This window comes from Eschrichtius robustus, chromosome 7 (assembly GCF_028021215.1).
Source record: "Eschrichtius robustus isolate mEscRob2 chromosome 7, mEscRob2.pri, whole genome shotgun sequence".
In the NCBI taxonomy this organism is placed as follows: Eukaryota; Metazoa; Chordata; class Mammalia; order Artiodactyla; family Eschrichtiidae; genus Eschrichtius; species Eschrichtius robustus.
The window spans coordinates 10,151,235-10,177,363 of NC_090830.1; the positions used below are offsets into that span (position 1 = coordinate 10,151,235).

At 40.1% G+C, this 26,129-nt stretch overlaps 1 protein-coding gene across 1 annotated transcript in view; it reads left to right on the forward strand.

The window, feature by feature from the left end:
- The window catches only part of LYST (lysosomal trafficking regulator), a 178,367-nt gene that overhangs the window by 145,454 nt on the left and 6,784 nt on the right, over window positions 1–26,129 (forward strand). The window contains exons 44-50 of the mRNA XM_068547570.1: window positions 1,927–2,144; window positions 9,071–9,301; window positions 11,089–11,278; window positions 14,416–14,552; window positions 18,432–18,530; window positions 24,408–24,547; window positions 24,828–24,925. Of these exons, the coding sequence (XP_068403671.1) occupies window positions 1,927–2,144; window positions 9,071–9,301; window positions 11,089–11,278; window positions 14,416–14,552; window positions 18,432–18,530; window positions 24,408–24,547; window positions 24,828–24,925 (1,113 nt within the window). The remainder of the gene's footprint in view (window positions 1–1,926; window positions 2,145–9,070; window positions 9,302–11,088; window positions 11,279–14,415; window positions 14,553–18,431; window positions 18,531–24,407; window positions 24,548–24,827; window positions 24,926–26,129) is intronic.

Sequence of the window (26,129 nt, forward strand, 5' to 3'; positions counted from 1 at the left end):
GGGACTCATTTCTCTGTCCAAAAACCACGTTCCTCTGTGGTTTCTTATATGTATGTTCCTGTTATCTATGGCTGCATAACGAATAACCCCAATACTTAGTGACTCAGAACAACATTCAATGTATTATCCATCACAGCTTTTGCAGGTCAGAAAGTCAGGGACAGCTCAGCCAAGTGGTTTTTGTGGTTTTGGCTCAGGGTCTCTTGTGCATTCAGATTGGCTGGCGCTGGAACATCCAGGGGCACAGAGCAGCGTGGGGCTGGTGGGCATCTCTCTCTTCAGGTAGTGTCCATGGTTTTCCACGTGGTTTCTCCACGTGGACTAGTGTGGACTTCCTCACAGCATGGCGGCCTCGGACACCCTACTTGGCAACTCAGGGTTCCAAAGGCAAGTGTCCCTAGAGAGATGAGCAGAAGCTGCATGGCCTTTTCCAGCCTAGCCTTGGAAGTCACACGGTGGCACTTACACTGCATTCTGCTTGTGAGGTAGTCACAAGTGCCTGCCCACATTCAAAAGGAAGGAGCATAGACTTTGCCACTTGATAGGGGAGCAGCAAGATTCTAGAAAAGCATGCACAACAGCAAGTGTTGTTACAGCCATTTTTGGAAACGATAACTTGCTATAGCATACATCCTGCTATTTCCTATGGGCATTCCTATAGGCCTGTCATTGTACCTCCAGGCATCTGCTCTGGGTGAACAGTGTCTACCTCTGTGATGTGTCCCCAGAGCACCAAAAAGTTGGGAATGATTTGAGTTCACAGAGACCCCCTGCGGCTCAACCCCTCCTAGCTCAGCCCTGAGATGCCTCATCACCATTGTTCAACCAGTAAGTCTCTGCTGCTTCCCCTGAAGCCGCCACATAGAGTACGGAGGCGCTCAGCCAGTACATCCTAACGCTGTCACCCTGCAGCTGTCTGTCGGATGACTGCTGGGATTTTTGAGGTGACCCTCACCCCACCCCGTATTAATTTTATATAAGCCCTTAGTTTATATTTTATATCATATCATTTCAGAGTACTTCCAAAATTAGTGAAGATCCTTCTAACTGTTTTCACAAGATCAAGAAGTAGGCAGACAGCAACTTAATTGTACATGGAGCAGAATTAGCTTTTAAGAGGTCTTTTTAAATTTGGATTCTGCTGTGGTGTTCGGATTTTCTGTCCATTAAAAAAAAAAAAAAGGTAGCACAAAAAAAATTTCTGTTCAAAGGTAACATTTCCTTTAGGACAATTTTTTAAAGAAACACTTCTGAGCTTTTTGTTTACACTAGCAGACTAATGAGGCAATTAGATAACACCTTATTTACATCGCAGAAGAACCCTCTTAGTGTGTTAGTATAATTTTGTTGTCCACAGGAATGCTTAATGGAAATGAAATCAGAACAGACCTATAGATTTACCATAAAATTAATAGACTAAGACAGTTCATTCTAGGAATGTGTATACTTTGTATTCGTTGAGTTTTTAAACTACAGAGTGCTAATCCTTACTACATATAAGTAGTCTTGAATTTATTATATGTTAACGCCAGTCATTCTGAAATGCTTATACAAAAGCCTTCACTTTATTTTAATCAGGTTTACAATTCAGATATTTTCTCACTCGATGCATTTGAAGATTTGATAACTGGAACATTGGAGTTAGTGGGCAATGATTTTCTGCTTGTTTTTCAATATGATATAAAGTGGTGGAAGGGTAAAGTTGAAAGATCTCAGTTTCAGTTAGGATAGATAGATAGCGTTAATCCATGTAGCTCTGTGAGGGGTAAGTCAGCAGGTGAGCAACGGTGTTACTATCCCCTCGCTGCTCCTTCTCCAGGTTATAGCGCACAGTAGCTGTTTCTGTGAACTCGTACGATCTGCTCAGTGGGCCAAAGGAAGCATGCTCTGGGGGAGATAAACATTGACATTAATCTTCTCTTTTAGGTTTCGATTTTGGTGTACGCCAGAATGGTGAACGGGTTAATCACGTCAACCTCCCGCCTTGGGCACGTAACGATCCTCGTCTTTTTATCCTCATCCATAGACAGGCTCTAGAGTCTGACTACGTGTCCCAGAACATCTGTCAGTGGATCGACTTGGTATTCGGGTATAAGCAAAAAGGGAAGGCCTCTGTCCAAGCCATCAATGTTTTTCATCCTGCTGTAAGTGACTCTTTTAAAACTCTGCATTTATATAAGGTAGAAGGTTAGACTTTCTTCACAATACCCAAGTTATCAAAGAGAATTGACAAAGACACTAAACTTGCCCAAGATTTTTCAGGTTTTATATTTCACCTCTTTAAGAATAACTAAGATACTATCTGTCAGGGGTTCCCCAAGACCATCCCCAGGTTGGATGAGGACTGTTAACAACTCAGCATATAGTTGTAATTACAGCTAAGGTTTATTACAGTGAAGGGTACAAAACAAAATCAGCAAAAGGAAAAGATGCACCGGGCAAAGCTGGAGGAAACCAGGCACAAGCTTCCAAGAGACTTCTCCCAGTGAATCAAAAGGGACTCACTCACTTCCTCCAGAAACAAATTGTGACAGCATGTGTGATGTTGTCTACCAGGGAAGCTCATGAGGGATGCAGTGCCAGCGTTTTTATTAAGGACTGGTCATGTAGGCACCCTCTTTCTCACAAGTCCTGAAATTCCAGGCATCCAGAAGGAAACAGATATTCAGTATACACCACACTGTTTATATAGTTTGGGTGCAGTGAGCCACTCTTACCAGGTAGAGAAGGTGGGAACTCTCTTGAAATCCGTGTTCCCAGACACCAGCCAAGGACCACATTTGCAGGCACGCCATCCCAAGGAGAGCAGTTCAGGCCTGCCGTGTAACTCTTTTCTGCATACTGTCCTGTATATCAATACATGTTCTATTTTTTAAATGGCCTCATTTTTCCTTATTGCACGAGCAATATTTGTGCCTTGTTAGAAAAATGTATAAGATACAGACCGCAAAAGGAAGAAATTTTAAAATCAACTTTGATATCATCATCCAAAGATAAATATCAAACCACCTTCTAGACTTTTATCTATACATATGTATCACTCCATTTATATAATATTAATACTACTTATTCCAAAGGATGGCTAGCCAATAATTTATTTAACCAGTCCCCTATTGTTGGATATTTAGTTAGTATGCATTCGCTATTAAAATTAATATTCCTCAGATTATTTCTTTATGTACCTCTTTACTTCTTCAAGATAAATTCCTAGAAGCAGAATTGTTACACTTCAACATATATTTTTTAATGTTGTTAGATAGTCTACCTCTTTAAAATATATATCTATCTATTCAGGAAACATTTATTTTGCTAGGCTCTGGGGATACGAAGGTGAATAAGATTCACGTAGGGAGGGAACATATATGAATGGCCAGTAAGCAAATGATAAAGGTGCTGGCATCTTTAGTCATCAGGGAAACGCAAATTAAAGCCACGATGAGTTACCACTCTATATCCCTGAGAATGACTGAAAGTAAAAAGACTAACAATTCCAGGTATTGGGTAGGTGGAATACTACTCAACAGTGAAGAGGAATGGATTTCAGATGTATGTGACAGCATGGATGAATCTCCAAAACATTTTATGCTGAGTGAAAGACGCCTTACATAAGAGTACACTCTGTATGAATCCATTCCGTTTACATGATATTCAAGAGCAAGGAAAATTAATGTCTTAGTGGTAGAAATCATGGGGAATTTATCTTAAAGATGGTTCTTTATTTCTTTAAGATAATTTCCAACCTAATTGCCTCTGGGGAGTAGAGTAGTGACTGCCACAGGCGCACCCGGGAACTTTCTGGGGTGATGGAATTGCTCTATACCTTGAGTTGCGTGATGGTTGCATGGGATGGTACTATAAAAATCTGTATTGTTTTATTGTATGTAAAATATACCTCTATAAAAATGTATATAAAATTTTTATAAGTTTTAAAGACTGAGGTGTAATTTTTACACTTTGTTCATATTTGATGTAAAACGTAACTTTAAAAGCAATTAAGAACTTGGACATTAACCTCAATGTACTCTGTGCCTATAATACTGGCACAAATTTTCAATTGTTCTCATTTAAAATTCACATTAAAAGTATCTGCATGCTGAAATATACCATTTAATTCTCATCTTACTAGAATTTTTTTCATTAATTCTTTGAGATTTTAGAGCTTTAAAAAGGATAGAGTTTATACCATTGTTCTAGAAATTTTAAATACAATTTATTTATTTATTTTGCCGCGCCACGCGGCATGTGGGCTCTTAGTTCCCTGACCAGGGATCTAACCCGTGCGCCCTGCAGTAGAAGCGTGGAGTCCACTGGACCACCAGGGAAGTCCTGTTCTAGAAATTTAGTAATTCATAGGACAAAACCAAGTGTCACAATTAAGCACCCAGTCTCTAAATCCACAACTGAGTTCAAATCCTCACTCTGTGACTCTGCCACTTACTGTGTGACCTGCAGTGTGACCTTAACTTCTCTGTACCTTAATGTACAAATTTGTAAAATGTGCACAATAATACCAGCCTCATAAATAAGAAAATGCATGCAGGATAATGTCTGCCATCCAGTTAAGTGCAAATAAATGTTAACTTTTTAAAAAGGAATGTAGGGGCTTCCCTGGTGGTGCAGTGGTTAAGAATCCGCCTGCCATTGTAGGGGACACGGGTTCAAGCCCTGGCCCGGGAAGATCCCACATGCCGTGGAGCAGCTAAGCCCGTGCACCACAACTACTGAGCCTGTGCTCTAGAGCCCGCGAGCCACAACTACTGAGCCCACGTGCCACAACTACTGAAGCCCATGCGTCTAGAGCCCGTGCTCCACAACAAGAGGAGCCACCGCAATGAGAAGCCCGCGCACTGCAACAAAGAGTAGCCCCCGCTCGCCACAACTAGAGAAAGCCCGTGCGCAGCAACGAAGACCCAATGCAGCCAAAAATAAATTAATTCATTCATTAATTTAAAAAAATAGGAAAAATATTTTAAAAGGAATGTAAAAATGCCTTTTGATCTTAATTCGTCATTCACCAATATATGGGGTTCACTAGAAACTGATACCACAGAATGTAAAGAAGTACTAATTTAAAGTAAATTTTCAGAGTCCTGGATATCGGATTATTCCATTCTTCATTTGAATTTTCGACTATATTAAATCCAGCAACCATTAGGAATGACCTGCTTAGATAAGCGTTTATAACAGGTATTTGAGCCCTTGTGGTCGTGCGAGGGTGGTGGCGAGGGGAGTGGATGTTGAAGATTAACTTCTGAAGAATCTTTGAAACTTTTTTTTGGTATTTATAGAGATGTTCTATGCAGATATAAAAATGAAATTTGCTGACTGATTCAGTGCTAAAAGCTAAATTACACAAGCGAGATGCACAAGCATGACAGATCTATACCCAGCTACTGACTGCTAGCTTTAAAAATAATAAAGTAAGTGCACACCACCCTCCATCTGACTCTAACACTCAGAAGAAAAGTGTAACAACACCCTTCACGTTAAAAACCTTACAATTTTCACCGCTGCTCTTTCAGATCCACTTACAGTTTTCATTAGAACCTAAATAATGGTCTCTTAAGCTACCTACCAACATTCTATCGCAATTTCATTTTTATATACCTTTTCCTATATATCACTTTGGGCAAATGACTTTTTCAATAATTTAGTATTACACATGAAGTCTTTTTATATATATATATATATATATATATATATATATATGTATGAACAGTCGGTGGGAAAGAAAAGGACAGCGACAAATCCCGAATTTTTACTCCTTGTCTAGACTGATTATTGCCCTAACCCCCTTTCTCTCTAGCTTCATGTCCTAAGAAAGGTGACAGCATGGAGGACACCAGTCGCGTGGAACATTAAGTGTGCCAACCTCTCTGCAGTGTTTTGGTTGAAGATGGAATACTTTGACTTTGTTTCTCATCCAGTCTTCTGCCCCTTGCTGGGGAGGTGAAGCTGTCCCGCTTCCTGCATTGACAGCTTTGCCTGGTTGGCTGAGGGAGGCTGGAAGGATATACATCACATTACAGCCTTCTCACTGCCAGGTTCTAGTCAGGTTCAGCAATATATGTGGAAACCTGCAGAGCAAACACAGAGAGAGGGAATCAGAATTCAATTAATCCTCTCCAAGGATAAATAAAGCATGGATGAGTTGCTCTTGAGCTCACAGGATGGAAATCACAAAGACTTTGCTTGGGTTTCAGTGATGTTGGTGTTTAGAATCCTGATTCTTCAGCCCAGACAGGAGAAGAGATATAGACCTACAAAAATCTAGGTTCCTTACTAATGTCTCTGTATGTAAGAAAATACATCTCAATAGTTGATATTCTTAGACATCTTCAAGATGGGGTAGCGACACAAAGTCATCCTGTGACACCAGCCACTGTGTCTTGAGAGGAATCAGACTCTTTCTTTGAGCATATTCCCATCAAAGAACAAAAGGGCATTTGGATATCACATAATTTCAGGCAGACACAGATGGTTTTGAACTTCTAGTTCTCATTTTTAGGAATTGAGAAATTGAGGTGGGGCAGGTTCCCCTAGTTTTCTTCAGTCTTCGTGTTGCCATGTAGCTGCATTCTCTTGTCTCTTTCGATTTTGTTGACCACCTGAAATGAGTTTGCCCAATTCCCTGACTCTAGTTTTCTGACCAGTATCTGACAGGCAGCCACAGAAAAAATAGAGCCACCTACTAACCTGCCTGCAGAAGCTATTTGGGGTCAACTGAATTGAAAAACCTGATCATTTTTCATCAACTCTCACTGAAAGACAAGACCAAAGAAAAACCTCATTTAGTTTTTCTTTTTTTTTTTTAATTTGAGGTATAATTGGCATACATTATATTAGTTTCCAGTATACAGCATACTGATTTCGATCATCTGCAAAATGATCACCGCAGTAAGTCTAGTTACCATCCACCCCATACGAAGTTACAAAAGTTTTTTTTCTTGGGATGAAGACTTTTAAGATTTATTCTCTTAGGAACTTTCAGATCTGCAGTACAATGTTATTAACTGCAGTCACCATGCTGTACGTTACATCCCAGGACTTGTTTGCTTTATAACTGGAAGTTTGTACCTTTGGCTCCCTTCACCCGTTTGCCCACCCCCTACCTTTGGCAACCACCAATCTTATGAGCTAGGTCTTTTGTTTGTTTAGATTCCACATATACATGAGATGATACTTATTTGTATGGTATTTGTCTCTCTGTGTCTGACTTGTTTCACTTAGCATCATACCTTCAAGGTCCACCCGTGTTGTGACAAGATTTCATTCTTTCTTATGGCTGAGTAATAATTCCATGGCATGTATTTACCACATCGTCTCCATCCATTCCACTGGTGCATGCTTAGGGTGCTTCCATGTCCTGGCTATTATAAATAAGGCTGTAATGAACATAGGGGTGCATGTATCTTTTCAAATTAGTGTTTTCGAAATACCCAGAAGTGGAAATGCTGGATCATATGGTAGCTCTATTTTTAGTTTTCTGAGGCACCTCCATACTGTTCTCCCCAGTGGCTGCACCAATTTACATTCCCACCAACAGTGCAGAGGGGCTTCCTTTTCTCTACATCCTCGCCAACGGTTGTTATCTCTTGTCTTTTTGATACTAGCCATTCTCACAGGTGTGAGCTGATATTTCATTGTGGTTTTATTTGCATTTTCCTGATGATTAGTGATGCTGAGCATCTTTTCATATACCTGTTGGCCGTCTGTATGTCTCTTTTGGAAAAATGTCTATTCAGGACCTCTGCCCCGCCCCACCATTTTTTTTTTAATTTATTATATTCCTTTATTTATTTATTTATAATATTCCTTTGCAGAAAAGTTCCGTAATTTTTCCCATTATTTTTTTTAACATCTTTATTGGAGTATAATTGCTTTACACTGTTGTGTTAGTTGCTGCTGTATAACAAAGTGAATCAGCTATACGTATACATATATCCCCATATCTCCTCCCTCTTGCGTCTCCCTCCCACCCTCCCTATCCCACCCCTCTAGGTGGTCACAAAGCACGAGCTGATCTCCCTGTGCTATGCGGCTGCTTCCCACTAGCTATCTATTTTACATTTGGTAGTGTATATATGTCAGTGCTACTCTCTCACTTCATCCCAGCTTACCCTTCCCCCTCCCCGTGTCCTCAAGCCCATTCTCTATGGCTGCGTCTTTATTCCCGTCCTGCCCCTAGGTGCTTCAGAACCTTTTTTTTTTTTTTTTTAGATTCCATATGTATGAGTTAGCATACGGTATTTGTTTTTCTCTTTCTGACTTACTTCACTCTGTATGACAGTCTCTAGGTCCATCCACCTCACTACAAATAACTCAATTTCGTTTCTTTTTATGGCTGAGTAATATTCCATTGTATATATGTGCCACATCTTCTTTATCCATTCGTCTGTCGTTGGACACTTAGGTTGCTTCCATGTCCTGGCTATTGTAAATAGTGCTGCAAGGAACATCGTGGTACGTGACTCTTTTTGAATTATGGTTTTCTCAGGGTATATGCCCAGGAGTGGGATTGCTGGGTCGTATGGTAGCTCTATTTTAGTTTTTAAGGAGCCTCCATACTGTTCTCCATAGTGGCTGTATCAATTTACATTCCCACCAACAGTGCAGCCCCTTTTTAATTAGATGGGTTTGTTTGCTACGGAGTTGTGTAAGTTCTTTATAGATTTTGGATATTAACTCTTTATCAGATTTGCAAGCAATTTCTCTCATTCAGTAGGTTGTCTTTTCATTTTGTTGATGGATTCCTTTGCTGTGCAGATAAATGAAGTCTTATATGATATTCTCTTAAATTAAAAATTAATTTTATAAACATACCTAATTAGCACCAATCAAGGTACATTATTTTCATTCATCCATTCAGAAGCATTGATCATTCCTATTCTGATCTCATTGAGATTATTAATGATTGTTAACCTGTTCAAAAACATTTAAAAATCCTTTTCATTTGAAACAGAGAAGAGTAAACCATTGCCTAGAGAATAAGACAAGTTGTTGTTTTCCCCTTCAATGTTATCACCAAGTCTTGCTTTTTACATACCTCTCGTTTTCTTTTATTCTTCAGACATATTTTGGAATGGATGTCTCTGCAGTTGAAGATGCAGTTCAGAGACGAGCACTGGAAACCATGATAAAAACCTATGGCCAGACCCCTCGTCAGCTGTTCCAGTTGGCCCATGCGAGCAGACCTGGCTCCAAGCTCAACATCGAAGGGGAGCTTCCTGCTGCCGTGGGGTTGTTAGTGCAGTTTGCGTTCAGGGAAACCAGAGAACAGGTCAAGGAAGTTCCCTATCCGGTATGTCATTTGGATTTCAATAGAATTCAGCAAAAACTGGCTCAACTCCTGAGCTGTCAGGTCCCCTCCCAGGCTCTAGGGGCAGGGAAATGAGTAGCATGGTCCCGGCCTGAAGGTGAGTGCCAGCCAGTGAACACGGATGCCTGCATTACGTTGTGTGTAGCAAATGCTGCGTTAGTGCTATGAAGAGAGTACTTTGGGAGCTCAGGTCGGATTGTAACCTCCCTGAGGGTCATTACTGGGGAGAGCCTCACCAGGCAGTGACATAACAGGCATTGCAAATGAGAGGAGAGGAACCATCCAGGACTCGAGAAGAGTCTGAGCATGGCTGTTCCAGTGCAAACATGCCTAGCGTGGTCCTGGTCATCATCGTCCACCAGAGGTGCTGGCCAGAAGTGCGAATGTTTGCGTTTACAATTAAGGGGGAAATCGTACATGGTTTTTTGGCCCCTCCAGGTTGTAATGATAAGAAGTATTGCCTCTTAAAATGGGAAGTAGGTATAATTTTTACTCTGAAATAGAAAAATAAAGCAAGCAAGCCTTAAGAGTAAAATGGATTCTAATCCTCAACTAAATTCTTCATTATAAAAGCAGCAAAGATGGGAGATTGTAAATTGTCAAGTGTTAACAAAGGTTTGCAGAAGGAAATCACAGAAAATGAAAAGGCAAGGGAAAGAGGTTGTGAAGGACTTGGAGATAAAGTAAAGCACAGATGTCAAACTGCAGTCATCTGTGAGCCACTTTAAGAGAAAATGCTTTTTACAGATCTTGCTTTGATAGTCATTTCTTATAATGATGTTTCTTAAATACACTAAATGTAGAACACAAATAGAACACTAAATGTAAGTTCTTTATGCTCAGAGCTCATAGGTATCAAATTTGCATGTTAAATACAAACAAAACTTATACAACTAGTAAAACTGAAATTTAAATTTTAAAACATCAATATGAGAGACAATGTTGTTTTTCTGAACCCAGATCACCAGTGTTGTGTTTCATAGTTGAAAGCTGTATTTTTTGTTTTGTGTTTACTTGTCAATGAAACTCATATGCTTTTGAAGCCTTACAAATCATTTTAGTCATTGTCATTACCAGGGTCATTATTTTTAACTAGAATCTATTATTTTAACATGTCAAAATAACAGTACGTCCCTGAAAAGTAAAAAATGCCATTTAATTTGCCACTATACTTATTGCTCATTAACTAATTCAAGTTGGTGAGTATGAAGGACCTGAACAGTGTGTCTGTTTGCAGTGGGAACGTGTACCGACCTGCATCCTTCCCACCCCAGGACCTTCGCGTTGGCTGTTCCCTCCGCCTGGCGTGCCCTGTCCCCAGATAGAACCCCAGTTTGCTCTCTCATTTCACTCAGGTGTCTGCTCAGACATTATCTCTGCAGGCAGTCTTCCCCGACCCCCGCATCTAAATGGGCAGCTCCGTCACTCTCGGTCCTCTTCCCCTTCTTTGACTTTCTTCTTAGCACTTGCACCAGCTGACATCTTGTGTATGTATTTGTTTAGTTGTTGTCTGCCCTGCTTCCCGGCTATCAGACAGCTCCACGGGCACTGGGACTTCATCTGTCTTGTTCATCACTGTGTCTAGCAACCAGGAACACATATTTCCATATGCTAAGCACGGGGGAAGTAAAAAATTATAAAATAATTCTTGCCCACAAAGGGCTTATAATCAGGCTGCTTTCTCTTACTCTGTTTGGAGTTTAAATTAGAAGTGATTCTATATTTACTACCTTTTTTAAAATTGTACTTTTTACTTTCCTCGGTTGTAGAGTCCTTTGTCATGGATAAAAGGCTTGAAATGGGGGGAGTATGTCGGTTCCCCAAGTGCCCCAGTACCTGTGGTCTGCTTCAGCCAGCCCCACGGAGAAAGATTTGGTTCTCTCCAGGCTCTGCCCACTAGAGCAATCTGCGGTTTGTCCCGAAATTTCTGTCTTCTGATGACGTACAGCAAAGAACAAGGTAAAATCAAACATGAAAATCATCCTAGGTGTATCTTTCGTGAGAGTTGAATGTTTCCTCTCATCTGTGCTGATATTTTGTTTTATTTCTAGGTTTTCTGAGTCCTTGGTGAAAAACTAAACTCAAATTTGTGTTCATTTAATGCAACGTAGGAATTAAAACAGTACATGAAAAAAATGGGAACTAAATGCAATGTCATTTGAAATGAGAGGAGGTGTTGAAGGAGACAAGAATAAATGTCTCACAAAATGAAAACATTAACAGTTTTATATAAATGTACACTTTGAGACTCTTGAATTCCAGAATAGACAGACTTATTTGACCAGCAAATCTAGTACCTCAGAAGAGACAGTCATGAGATTAAAACAAAACAAGGAAGTCATGATAGCCTTGAAAATAGGTTTTAAAAATATGTATGTCTGGAAAGCAATGTTTTTCTCACCTCTCTGTGCACTGACTCACTGAAAGCAACACATGGAAAAGTGCTGTCAGTAGAGGCCCTCTTCATATTTCTAAATGTCACCTACACCCTGGAAAACTAGTGACATTTTCCGCTCAAGTAATCCCTCCGTCCTCCCAAATTAACCGTTTTACTTAATGCGAAAGAACTGTTCCTACGTCCTAGGCATGGGCTTTAAGCACTAAAATGAATGACTGAGGGCACCCATCTGTTCGTATCAGGTGTGTGCAGATTTGCCCGGAAGCCCGCATGTGGACCAGACACGTCTTAGCATTGCGCGCGGCTAGTGTCGAACCTTGCGTTCTGTGCACTGTGCTCTGTGGTCCACATGGTCCACATGGCCTCCCCCCCCCCCCCAATGGAGCACCGCAGTGCAGGGATGCCAGGACCCATGCCAAACATCGGCCACCTAAAGGGATTCAGTGTGCTGGCTGGGCTGCAGTTCTTTTACACTCACTCTTCATTCTGTCATGAAGTGAATGATTGATTGCCTTTATAGTTGTCGGTACTAAAAGAGGCTGCGTACCATTTTATCTAAGTTTAGTGAACTAGGAGGAGAAGGTAAAATCTGTTTGATCATCGCCGTAATATCAGTAGTTTATTCTCACTAGTATGCTACAATTAGCTATGAGGTATGTCACGAGTAATTTACTACTAATAATACTTAAAGTACCAAAATGCGTGAATAATTTATCTTTAAAAAATTAATTTGGGTGGATTGAAGTTTCTCTCTTTAGAGCAGAGAGAAAGGGCTGGTATTATCCTGCTAATGATGGGACTTAAATATGTCCAGTATAATTGCTAACCTGTCTTATTTGTGCCACTTCAGTCACAAGCCCTTAGTGGCCCTTAATAGCTGTGTTCGTTCAAATTACACTTTATTTCCTCATAGAACGTGTTTGGGATTTATCAGAATCTAGGTGTGTCCAGGGAAGTGGTATCACACAAGTTATAGCCATGGCCTCGGGCGGCACGGTGCCTGAATTTGTGTCCCAGTTCTGCTGCCTAATACCTGTGTGACCTTGAGAAAATGACTTACACTTCTGGAATCCTGGCTTTTAATCTATAAAATGGGAGTAAATGAAAGGACTTATCTCACAGGGTAGTTCACTGTAAGGATTAAATGAAATAATATAAGGAACGATTAACACAGCGCGGGACTCATTCTAAGTGCTTAATAAATGCGTGCCCATCGGACAGTTAGCACCCTGGGGCCAGGGGCTGTGTGAGTGTTCACTGCTGTACCCAGCGCGGGACCGTCCACGGGGGCGTTTCAGAGAGGCCTTGACCGACTGGGAGTGCACCTGGCAGATGGAAGGTCATGTGTGTTAAGCACTGTTATATCAAATAACTGTGTCATTTTGCTTAGTTATATATGCATAATACAATATAGCAACGAAACTGCCATGGTTTTCATGATCTTTAGCCCAGTATAGGCCAATTACTTGAGAACTGACAATGCCTCAAAATTGCCTGAGGTACTTTTTTTCAAAATATATTGATACTTGGTTGGGTCCCATTGGAGACCTACTGCTTCAGAATCTCTGGGGCTTGAGTCTAGGCCTGTGCATGCTACAAAAGCCATTTTCTTGCAAACTCCTGTTTAAGATCCACTGTTCAAATAGATAAAGCAGAAGTTTATTTTTCTTTTTTAAAAAATATGGTGCCTCTTGTGTTGCTGGAATGAGAAACCAGGAACAGTTACTGAGTTCCTACTACATGCCAGGCTTTATGGTGGAATTTGCAAGGTCCCGAGGCTCATGAAGTGTGGTTCCTTTCCATAGCAGCTTACGTAGAGAGGAGTTTATATTTAACAAGGATATCCCAATTTCTTTATTGCAAAAGTGATGTCCACATTTGGGATTATACTCAACAAAACAAAAAGAAATCTGTGAATTACATTTTCAGTGTGCTGTTGATCATTCAACAAATATTTATTTGTTTTATTGCTTTATATGCTGGGTATTATGCTAGGTACTCACATTCTGTCTCCGTAAGGAACTCAAAGCTTCTAAGTTTCCAGGGCAGCACCAGCTATAGCATTTAGGCTGCATTTGCCCTAGTCAATGTGCCAACAAGGCGTAGATTATGAGAAACGTTGATGTCAGGAGGTCCAGATCTTTATCCCAAAAGGACATAATACTATGTTACGGGTCCAATGAGAAAAGAACAGAACCTTGTTAAACGAAGGTCTCCCGTGCAGTCCTTGCAGTTGAAAGGATTAAATTATCCCTTCTCAGGGTTGCTTCTGCTCTAGCAATGGCCCCTTTCTGGTATTACTAGTTGTCCGTATTGATTTTTTAACAGGGTATCTAAGTTTTTTGAAACATTTTCTCGTTCATATTTATTGTTAAAGTGTCACAGAACATGAATAGAGGAAGCTTGATTATCATTGTCTTTTGTAAAAATTTCTTCACAGAAATTTTAGTACTAAGTCATATAAATCCAAACCAAAACACCACAGGTGAAAAAGAATACAGTTCCACCCTTAGAATCCCATTAGCCTTAAAGGAATAAAACTAACACAATTCGGTCCATCTTATGGATATAAAGATGATTTTGCACTGGAATGACCGTGTTCTGCTGTGTGAACTTGAGCCTTTAACCTGCCACTGTGGCCGGCTGTCCAATAATAACTGAGCAGTGGCAACTGATGCTTTTATTTCTCCTTCTTGAGGTGTGAGAAGCATGAATAGTACTGACATTCAGTGGTCCGCCATCCTGAGCTGGGGATATGCTGATAACATCTTAAGGTTGAAGAGTAAACAAAGCGAGCCTCCAATAAACTTTATACAAAGTTCACAGCAGTATCAGGTAAACATTTTTATGAAGTGCTTTACAATAATAATTAAATATAATGCTTTAAAAAGGAGTCAGACTGATGGCAGCCAGTCTTTAATATCCTGCAGTCAGTCCAGGAGCTGGTGATGCTGAATGTATGCCTTGTTTACAGTGCTGACAGACTCCCTAACTGCCGCTGTTCTGCGTCCCCAGAGTTTGTCCTCTACCCAGTCTCTTGTTGAGGCAGCATCAGCTCATGGCTCAGTATTGGAACAAAATCAGCATTGCTTTCTTCTCAGTGTCCACTTACCTTTTGCTACTGTGTCGTTTTCTTTCTTCCTTTCCTTTCTTTCTTTCTTTCTTTCTTTCTTTCTTTCTTTCTTTCTTTCTTTCTTTCTTTCTTTCTTTCTTCTTTCTTCCTTCCTTTCTCTTTCTTTCTCTCTCTCTTTCTCTCTCTACAGCTGCGTTGGGTCTTTGTTGCTGCGCACGGGCTTTCTCTAGTTGCGGTGAGCGGGGGCTACTCTTCGTTGCACGGGCTTCTCGTTGCGGTGGCTTCTCTTGTTGCGGAGCACGGGCTCTAGCCGCATGGACTTCAGTAGTCGTGGCACGCGGGCTCAGTAGTTGTGGCTCACGGGCTCTAGAGCACAGGCTCGGTAGTTGTGGCGCACAGGCTTAGCTGCTCCGCGGCATGTGGGATCTTCCTGGACCAGGGCTCGAACCCGTGTCCCCTGTGTTGGCAGGCAGATTCTTAATCACGGCACCACCAGGGAAGTCCCTTTACTATGTCATTTTCAATAACCAGAGTGCCATCTTCTATACCTGGTTTTTTCTAAATGAACCTGGTATTTAGGCATCACAACGTGGTAGAAAGAGCCTTGGGGCTAACTGTAGCTCTGTGATCTGTGTTAGTGTCCAGCTCTGTTATTTACTATGTAGCCTTTGGCAAGTAATTTAACCTTACCCAACTTGAGTTTCTTTCCTCTTCTCTAAAACTGGGCTAGTCATACTCCCACCACTCTCTCATAAAGCTGTTGTTAAAAATGTCTCCAATGTTTCTGAAAGTGCTTTGTAAACTATAAAACACCATGTACACACACAAACACACACACACACACAGTACTGCCATAACTTTTTCCGGTACTAAATTGTATGTTAAACCTTCTTTCTTTGACTGTCTTTCCATAGGAAGTTCTTTTACAGTTTTCTGACTTCCGTTACCTACATAGCACCTGGTGCCTATTCATATAGTAGTCCTAACATTCGTCACCATTCCCTGAGCACTTTAAAGATGGAGTAAGCTACTTTTGGGGAATTTTTGGCAGTGAGAGAAAGGAGAGCAATGGTTTGTTTGCTTAACCTTCAATATGCCTGGAAAGAAAGGTCACTGCCTTTTGTCATCTGGCTTACCAGTAAACTAACAAAAGTAAGAATAAAGGACAGTGAAAAACAACCTTATTATAAATTTTAATAAGAATTTAAGCACTGAAAAATTATTTCTGTCATGTAAAGTTGGGCACAGAAACATCATTAAAGATGAAAAAATACTCTCATTAAGTCCTTTTAGCAAAACAGGATGATCCAGATTTCTAGCAAACACGGTGTGATAAAGTACTTCCGGTCAAGTGCCTAACTAACTAGATAAGAATACCATATTTCATTTTGTTCTTAGAAATATGCTGTTCACTCATTGGTTGTTTAGTTTGAGAAAATTTGTCCAGGGTATTATCATATGAAGACTCACACTCTGAGATTTCACTTATCTGATCAATTTCATCATCATCATTACAGATTAGAGTCCTGCTGTCTCTTAGCCTTTATCTTCTGATTGATCTCATAATTGTGAAACATGTTCCTGTCAATTTTCTTCTCTTTTCTATTATTGCTGGAAAATGAAAAATTCTCAATTTCCAACTGTGTTCGATGACAGCTGAAAGTAGACTACAGAAATGGTGTCTTTGGTCTTCTTTTATACTTTCTCAAAAGATGACAACATTCTTTTGACAATGCAATAAGAAAACCAAAAGATGACAATTTAGGGACTTCCCTGGTGGGGCTGTGGTTAAGAATCCACCTGCCAATGCAGGGGACACGGGTTCAAGCCCTGGTCCGGGAAGATCCCACATGCTGCAGAGCAACTGAGCCCATGCGCCACAACTACTGAGCCTGCGCTCTAGAGCCCGTGAGCCACAACTGCTGAGCCCGCGTGCCATAACTACTGAAGCCCATGCGCCTAGAGCCCGTGTTCCGCAACAAGAGAAGCCACCGCAATGAGAAGCCCGCGCACCGCAACAAAGAGTAGCCCCCGCTCACCACAGCTAGAGAAAGCCCGCGCGCCGCAACAAAGACCCAACGCAGCCAAAAATAAATAAGTGAATAAGTAAATAAATAAATTTATTAAAAAAAGATGACAATTTATTTCGCGTTTTACATCATCCTTCCGGGAGATCCATCATTCTTCCATTTTCTTATTTTGTTTGTTTTGTTTTAGCATAGTTGGGAATAATTGAAGAGTAGAGATGAAATAATTCCTAGGATGATGAAATAGCAAAGTGTTTCAAAATAGAGAAAAAAATGAGATTATTGAAATCCTAAAAATGTAACTTAGGTTTATAAAAGAGTTCAGTCAACCCATATGGTAATTGCAAGACAGAATGAGTTTTATTCTACATATAGGAAATAGGTACATTTTCTTTTTGCTCTTTGGAAGACCTCTAAGAAAGAATAAAAATTATGAAATATCAATCTTTACAAATAGAACTATTCAAGAAAGAAACTCAAAAAATAAAATTAGATCCAATGGACTCTGAAGATATATTGAGAGTTAAGAAGAGTCAGGCTCAAAGCAAGTCACCTTTTCAAGGTAGCAGACACTTGAACACGTTTGCAGGGCCAGGGGAAGAAGCCAGCAAATGACAGTTTGAAATTCTGACAGTTGTTTGAGAAACACTGGGGTGGGGTGGGGCTGGCCTTAAAAACAGAGGGGCTTCTCTAAATCAGGAGGTGACGCCGAGACATTTTGAGGCCCGAAGGAGGGAAAGGGATGAGGTCTGTGGCTGATGATCGCCGTCTTCTTAGTGAAGTGACGTGAAGTATGTGGGTATTGCTGAGCAGCCGACCGACCGGGAGAGGTGGGACTGGAGAGGGGGCAGAGCGGCTGGGGACAGCTGCTGGGGGCGTGGTGCTGGGGGTCAGCTAGTGCCAGAGGAAGACTGTCAGGCCGAGCAAAGAGGTGAGCCGACCTTGAATAGTGTCTCCATGGTTGGGACTCAAGGGTTTATAATCCCCAAGGAATAATCCCAGATTTTTTTCTCCACGTTTATCTTTCTTTCTTCTCCTATCTAGCAATCTTTAAAACTGTTAGAAGCAGTACCTCTATTTATATATACTCTGTTTCCCTACCAAAGACAGAAAAAGAAAAAAAAAAAAAAAAAAGAAAAGTAAAAATCAGGTAAATGCATCTCTCTCTCTCTCTCTCTCTCTCTGTCACACACACACACACACACACACACACACACACACACACACACACACACACACACACACACACACACACACACACACACACACACACACACACACACACATCTCAACCTTGGATCTAGTCAGTCCTGAATCATTGTGTTTAAATTTCTGAGGAACAAATGGCCCTACGTGTATTTGTGTGTGTGTGTGTGTGTACACAGAAAAATGTAAAATCATAGACAATGCATTGTAATACATTTTAACTTGGAAACAGCTTTTAGATAGCTTAAAGTTACAGAATATTATTATATCTTACACCATTCTAATCATTTCAAGTAAAATGTTTACCTTAAATTTTGTGATCATATATTTTTAAAAAAATTGTCAGAAAAGTAGAAGCATTTCTTATGCTTTTTAAACATGATAATCTTTGATTTGTCCTTTCTCTAGGTGACTAGTTGTGCTTGGGTACCGGACAGTTGCCAGCTGTTTACTGGGAGCAAATGTGGTGTCATCACAGCCTACACAAACAGATTCATGAGCGGCACGGTAGGTCCTGGGCGCGTTTTGTGGGATTTTCATGTCAGTGAGGGGAAGAAACCCTTGAAGAAACCCTTTATGAAGTATAAATTGGTATAAGATTAAATTTTTTTTTTTTTTAATTTTATTTACTTATTTATTATTTTTGGCTGTGTTGGGTCTTCGTTTCTGTGCGAGGGCTGTCTCCAGTTGCGGCAAGCGGGGGCCACTCTTCATCGCCGTGCGCGGGCCTCTCACTGTCGCGGCCTCTCTTGTTGCGGAACACAGGCTCCAGACGCGCAGGCTCAGTAGTTGTGGCTCACGGGCCTAGTTGCTCCGCGGCATGTGGGATCCTCCCAGACCAGGGCTCGAACCCGTGTCCCCTGCAATGGCAGGCAGATTCTCAACCACTGCGCCACCAGGGAAGCCCAAGATTAAATTTTTTGTACATTAATGTTTTGTACTTTAATCTCTTCACATAAGCTCTTAAAATGTAAAAGGTCATGTGTCTAACTCTTTAATTTTAGGTTTATTAAGATCACAAAAATTTTGAAAATAACTGTAAAGGTCAGAGACAGACAGTATTTTGAGTTATGATCTGTTTTGAGTTTAGCCTTTTTCATGGCATTTTGATGCTTGCTTGCTTGCTTTCATTCTCGGTATAAACCTGAGTGCTTACAAGTATCCCACAAGATTCTATAAAAGTTGGAAGTACAGAACTCCTAATGTTCAACATTCCTATGCCCTCTGGGTGAACTAAATGACAGAAAAATCCAAGTAGCCAGTCTTGATTTCTACCACTTACTGGAAGAAATTTTTTCATTCACTGAATCCTTTGGATTTGAGAGTTAAATTATTAAAACACTCTAGTGAAGAAGACATTGTGCAATACTTCTTTTAATCTACTGTCAGTCTTTTTTTTTTTTTTTTTTTTTGCTATTAAGAGATTAAACCTCCAGTATTTTAGTAGTTAATTAAAGGACCAATTCCTAAGAGGCATTTCCACTGTAGGTCTGTCATTCCTTTCTTGAATCAACTGTCTGTGGTGCTGTTGAGAATTAGTGGCAAGTTTAGGGTGATAACTCAGTGATTATCATTCTAGTCTAAAACGTGCTCTGTGCTTTTTTTTAATTACAATTTTCTGCATTATTTTATAAAACATGTTTTACTGGGTGAAACCTGTATTTCCAGCATAGGGTGATGCTCAGTTCCTTACTTTTCTGTCCAAGTTTATTCCCTTTTAAGCCCTTGTTAAGGTTCTTTGCCACGATCCTTGGGGTATAAATGTCCTTGGGGTATTGTTTCTGTCTCTTAGTCTAAGGAGTCATTAAAATGTTTGAAGCAGGAGTGATATGGTCCAGTCAGCATTTTAAGGCCATCACTGTAGCGCCTACAAGGAGAATCGCTTAGAAGGGGTGTGAGGCTGGAGGGGAGGGTACCAGTTCCGAGGCGCTGTAGTGATACAGGCCGGCCGTGGTGAGGGCTCTGTGTCAGGAGGTCAGCATGGACAGGTTACTGCAGGACAGTGAGGTTGTGCTCTAAGAAAGATTCACACACAGCTTAGAAGAGCCAGAAGTGGGACCAACCAGATGTCAGGAAGCCTGAAAAGTTACACATGAGCTAGATCTTAAAGGACCATTTTACTAAGTGGAGAAAAGAGGAAAGAGTATTGTAGCAAAGTAAACCAACACATGGAAACAAAGGCATGGTAGTTTGGGGGATGGCAGATACTTTTATGTGTAGTTTAGAGTATAACATGCTGGGAGGAGTGCCAAATTCAGGGCAGGAACAGTAGAGTGAGGTGAGGGTCTTATACACAGGCCACAATAAGAAGCATGCTAAGGAGTCTGAGCAGAGAGGCGCCTTCACTTCTGGATTGTCTTCTGTTTTCTCCTTTTTACTTCCCAAGGCCTAAAGCGGATGTTAATTTTATAACGTCTCTAATATTTACCACTGCCATTGCCTTTCACCTTCTGAGCTCACCCTCTGTTTCCTTTTTTCTACAAATATATTCTAATCTCTGCTGCTAGAGCGGTTGTCTGCTTGTACACTCAGATCATTTGCACCATCATAGACACCTATTTAAAAACTAGCTTCATCTTTTGTTTTTTATTTCCTCTTGCTTTTCCCAACACTATGAACAGCCTTGCTCTTAGTTTTCCTTACTTCCATTCTTACTATAATTTAAAATTTTAATTGTACGCTAGCACAGTATACAGTATTGGTTAAAAAAAAAAAAAAAAAAGATTAAGCTGTACTCGGTATAGGAGTCATTTTGCACAACATAGCTTTGAAATAGATCAAAGATGTAGCTATTATCATTTGAATACAGCAAGACACATGCTTCTTTTAGTTTGAAGTTATTGTGAATTCTTAGGTTGCTTACCTTTCCTCAGTTCTGTATTTGCCTGAAAATGGATTTTTTCAATTTATTTGTAAGGGTTTTCTTTTTCTCCTAAGTATTAACAGTATTAGTTAATCAAGTCATGAGATTAACAGTTACTATTTAAACCATGTCCAAAATTGTATCTTAGCTGTGTGGTTTTATCATTGTTTGATCTGAGAGAAGGTTACTTGGGTTTTTGTAGATGTTGTTGTTGCTTTTTACTGGGGACCGTCTCATCATTTTGGGGTCCCCGAAGCTGCAGATGTGACCCTATGCCTGTGAGGTTGGCAGGAAACACCTCATGTTTACTAGCTTCTGTTCTCCCAACCCACTGAATGCCATGGTTCTAAAAGTATTTATGCTCTCGTTTGTGTTGGCCTTGACACATACGAAAGACCACCTCCCATGTAGCACCGTGTAGGATATGACCAAAATAATTGTTGTCTGAAAATATTTTCAAGGGAATCTTATGAAGTACTTTCCTGAGCTAGTGAAGCATATATAACTTTGAGCATTGTGAGTTTCTGTTGACTATCCCAAGATAGTCTGCTAAAATGCATTCTACATGTGTCATGACGAATACGTTGGTTGGTTATAGGGAATTGTTATCTATAAGCCATTTATATACAGTATTAGAGAAGAATGTCTTCTAAAAGTGATAACTGATTTTAAAATAGTTGGTCTTGAGTCATTTTTTCACTAATTAAATAGTGTGGCCACATCATCTTCATATAAGTGAACACCTGTATTTCTATTCTCTAAATTGATGGCGGTAGGAGAATATATATGCAGTTTATCCGAGGTAGTATTACACCATTCAAGAACATTTTATGAAGAAGTAGGCCAGCACAAGATTCCTGTTCCACCCATGGAAATTATTTTCTGATCCATCAGGGAATCATCTAGTAACACTAACTCTTGTAATCATTTTAAAGTGCAAAGTCTATAAAATTTCAATAACCACTACAGGGTACCTATCTTGTGTTTACCCCATAAATATTATTCATGATCATGAAGTAAAAAAAAAAAAAAAAATACACACACACACACACACACACACATATATATACAAATATATATATATTTTTTTTTCTTTTTTTTTAATAAGCAAGGAGGGAGCTTTAGCCTTGAGGGCATTTGTCAATCCTAGAATATTGACACTGTCCTTGGACAGCCTCTTGTGAGAGGAATACAAAACAACAACAAGGGACAGAGCAAGCTGGGGAGTCCCAAGGAGGCCCTTGTCCAAAAGGCTGGTCCCTAAGAGTAAGGATGAGTCAGATAGGACCAACTCTTGCCTGGAATTACAGCCTGGATTGGAATTCCCTGGGTTGTCCAGGATCCTCAAGACTTGAGTTTGGGTAAGGCGTCCCTAGCCTGGCATGGGGATCCAGGTCATCCAGCAGAAGAAACAAGAAAGGTACTTGCATTCTATTCCACAAATAGAGGAATTCCTTCACATAATTTTTCTAATGTAGTAACAAATACACAAAACCAAGCACACAAATTTACAGATAAGAAAATGAATATGTGAAAAAGTTAAACTTAGTTACAATAAGAGAAATTCAAGTTAAAGCAACCTTGATTGCCATTTAAAACTTGGGAAATTTTCAAAGATTTAGAATGGGAATTGAGTCACAAACTGAAATGCTGCAGAGTTCAAGCAGAGAAGGAAGGAGCTCAGGCCTTTTGGGGCAAGGAATTCCTTGGTCCCAGGGACCCTGAAGAATGGTCTGCAAGGGCGCTGGCACATCCCTGTGGCCCTGCAGGCTCCTGGCCCTGCGGGGAAGGTCACGGAGGAGAAGCAGAAGGGGCCCAGAACCAGGACTCATGCCCTTGTTCAGAGCCATCTGGTTGCTGTGGTTGTGTGCAGCTGAAGGCCACGTGCCCTAGCTAAACAGAAGCCACTGCCACACAGCTCAAGCCCGTGGTTCCAAGGGGAACTGTAAGCCTGGTATTGCCTGGTCATCTGAGTCTTTAAGAATAAAATAGGTATTTTTATGTGAAAAATAAAGCACTTGAAATAGATGAGCTGCAGCTAATAACTCAACACAGATATGTTTCAAAAGCAGTGGTGATCAAAAAGGCAAGATGCAGCAGATACCTAAAGAATAATTAATACCATATATATAAAGCTTAGCAACATGAAAAACAATACAATCGTTATAGTAACATATAGTAGAACATAAATTCTACATACATGGGAAACAAATACAAAATTCAGAATAATAGTAACTTCTGACAAGAGAGAGGAAATAGGATGTAAAACAGTACACAGACTATGTAATGTTTAATGTTTTCTTTATTTAAAAAATAAGCTGATCTTATAAAATGTTAGGATTAGTTTAACTGAGTGGTCAGTATACAGCTTTTTATTATACTTTCTACTTTTCTATATTCTTTGTATTGAAATACTTGATGACAATAAACTGCTACCCTAATGAAAACAAAGGTTAGACCCTGTGTGGACATCTGGTGTCTGTGAGCCATGTGGAACTTGGAACATCAGTTTGCAATGTTTGATTTAGAAAATCAGTCCACAACTATTGATGAGTAATACATCGCCATTGGTGGCATCATGAATTGGTACAAAGCCTTTGAAAAGTATACAAAAGAACTGTAAAATTATTAATATTCACTGATCCACTAGTAGGATTCTGGAAATTCTAAAGAAATGATTTAGAGGAGGAACAAAACTTATATAAATGAAGGATTTAATTATGACATCTATAATTTTGAAAAAATTTGAAACAATTTTAAATGTCTATCATAAAGGATGCTCAAGGGGGCTTCCCTGGTGGTGCAGTAGTTAAGAATCCGCCTGCCAAGGAAGGGGACACGGGTTCGAGCCCTGGTGCGGGAAGATCCCACATGCCGCGGAGCAACTAAGCCCGTGCGCCACAACTACTGAGCCTGCGCTCTAGAGCTCGCGAGCCACAACTACTGAGCCTGTGTGCCACAGCTACTGAAGCCCGTGTGCCTAGACTCCGCGCACCGCAATGAAGAGTAGCCCCCGCTCGCCGCAACTAGAGAAAGCCCGCGCACGGCAACAAAGACCCAACGCAGCCTAAATTAATTAATTAATTAATTAATTAATTTTTAAAAAGGATGCTCAAGTAAATTATGGTATACTAACTGTATAGAGTATTATAACACTTAAAAATCATTTTGAAGACACTGTCAAAAATGGAAAATGCTTATGGGAGAATGTATAAAATACAAAATAGGGAATTATTTGTATGGCAGTAATCACAGCTATAAAATACATATGTATTTGGCTAAAGACTGGAAAAGAATAGACAAAAATGAAAAGCTTATTTGTTGATGAAATTATGGTCAATTAAAAATTTTTTAATGTTTAATTAGTTTTACTCTTTAGAAAAAGTTGAACTAGATTGAAAAATGAGATGTTTGAGAAGAATGTTTGAATCACTTGGGTTGTTTTTATTTTTGAGATACGACACTAGGATACCTTTCGTCATGGTTTTTGTCTTATACTTTACTTATTTTTTTAATTTTAGCCTTCAGAGATAGAAATGGAGTCTCAGATACATCTCTATGGGCACACAGAAGAGATAACCAGCTTGTTTGTCTGCAAACCATACAGTATAATGATAAGTGTGAGCAGAGATGGAACCTGCATCATATGGGATTTAAACAGGTACAGAAATCTCCAACTCTAAAATAGCTACTTTCAATGTTTCAGTTCTCACTGTGAGAAGTAGATGCACTAAAATAATATCTTTATATCATAATAGCTTTAAGCATGAAATACAGACTTTACCTTTGTAATCTTATTGAATTAAACAATCAGTTAGGAATATAGTCAGGAATGCCTTATAAATAGTAGATACATATACACCGAGGAAAAGAATTATACAAATAAGAGAATATAATTATATGTAATGATCATATGCGAATTCATGTCTTTGGTGTTTCAGGTTGTGCTACGTACAAAGTCTGGCGGGACACAAAAGCCCTGTCACAGCCGTCTCTGCCAGCGAGACTACAGGTGACATTGCCACCGTGTGTGACTCAGGTGAGCTGGCCCCAAAACCAAAGCACAGGGTGGCTGCCGTCGCAGTGCATTCAGCCAGCTGGTTACATCACAGGTGCAACGGTTGCATTCCATCTCTCAGGCCCCTGCCAGATCTGTATGCTTAGGGGATAGCATGTATGTGTGTTAAGACTCCACACTCCCGATGCAGGGGTCATGGGCTCGATCCCTAGTCAGGGAACTAAGATCCGCCATGCCGCACAGCGAGGCCAAAAAAAAAAAAACCAGTAAGGTTGAAGATTGAGTTCATCAGTTTAGGCATCTACTTATGCAAAAGTTAGTATTGTCATAATTTAACTTTTTTTCATATATATGTAAGATTGCATTTGAGCACATGTAAGTTAAGCAAATTACTGTTACATAATTATCTGAATTTCCTTTGGTTTTGTTTTTCCATCCTTTTTTGCTTCTGCTTTTTAACTACTGACTTTGCTACCTCCCTCCTGACTAAATGAAAAGCATCAGCAGATGATCAACTTCCTACATGTGTCTTGTAGTTCCTGTGAGAGAGTAGTATAAAATAATAATGGAAGTATAATTTGCCCAAAATTTACATGACAAAGATATATCTCCTAATCAAAGGTCTGGCTTTTAGTTTTTGTTTTTTCATGTATACATATTAAAAAACTTGGTGCATCCAGTGGGAAAGAACTGTTGAAAAGCTCATAAATTTTCTGTTTGCATTTCCATTAATTGAAAGGATCCTTTGAAAAACTGTTTATTTTTGTCCACTCAGTACAGATATCTTTGACACATCTACAGTGGGTGGTCTTTTATCCTTTGCTTGCATTTTTCATATTGTTTGTTTTTTCCTGACACCAAATGTGTGGTCTTTCCAGACACTAAACAGTTCTCCAATTCTGTGACACCAACTGGGTGTCCAACAGTGCAATTCAATTCTGACACTGACTAGTTGAAGTTAGCAAATTTGGGAGTCCCAAGACCCCCCACCAGGTTTGATAATTCTCTCGAATGACTCACAAAACTCAGTAAAACACTGTACTTACTACTGTGGTTCATTACAAAGGATAGACGTGAACAGCCAGAAGAAAAGGTAGGTAGGGTGAGGTCACAGGGTCTGTCCACCCTCCTGGCACGTCAGTGTGCTCATCAACTTGGAAACTCTCCTCCCCCTGCTGTTTAGGAGTTTTTCTAAGGTTCCATTCTGTAGGCAAGGTAGATTCAA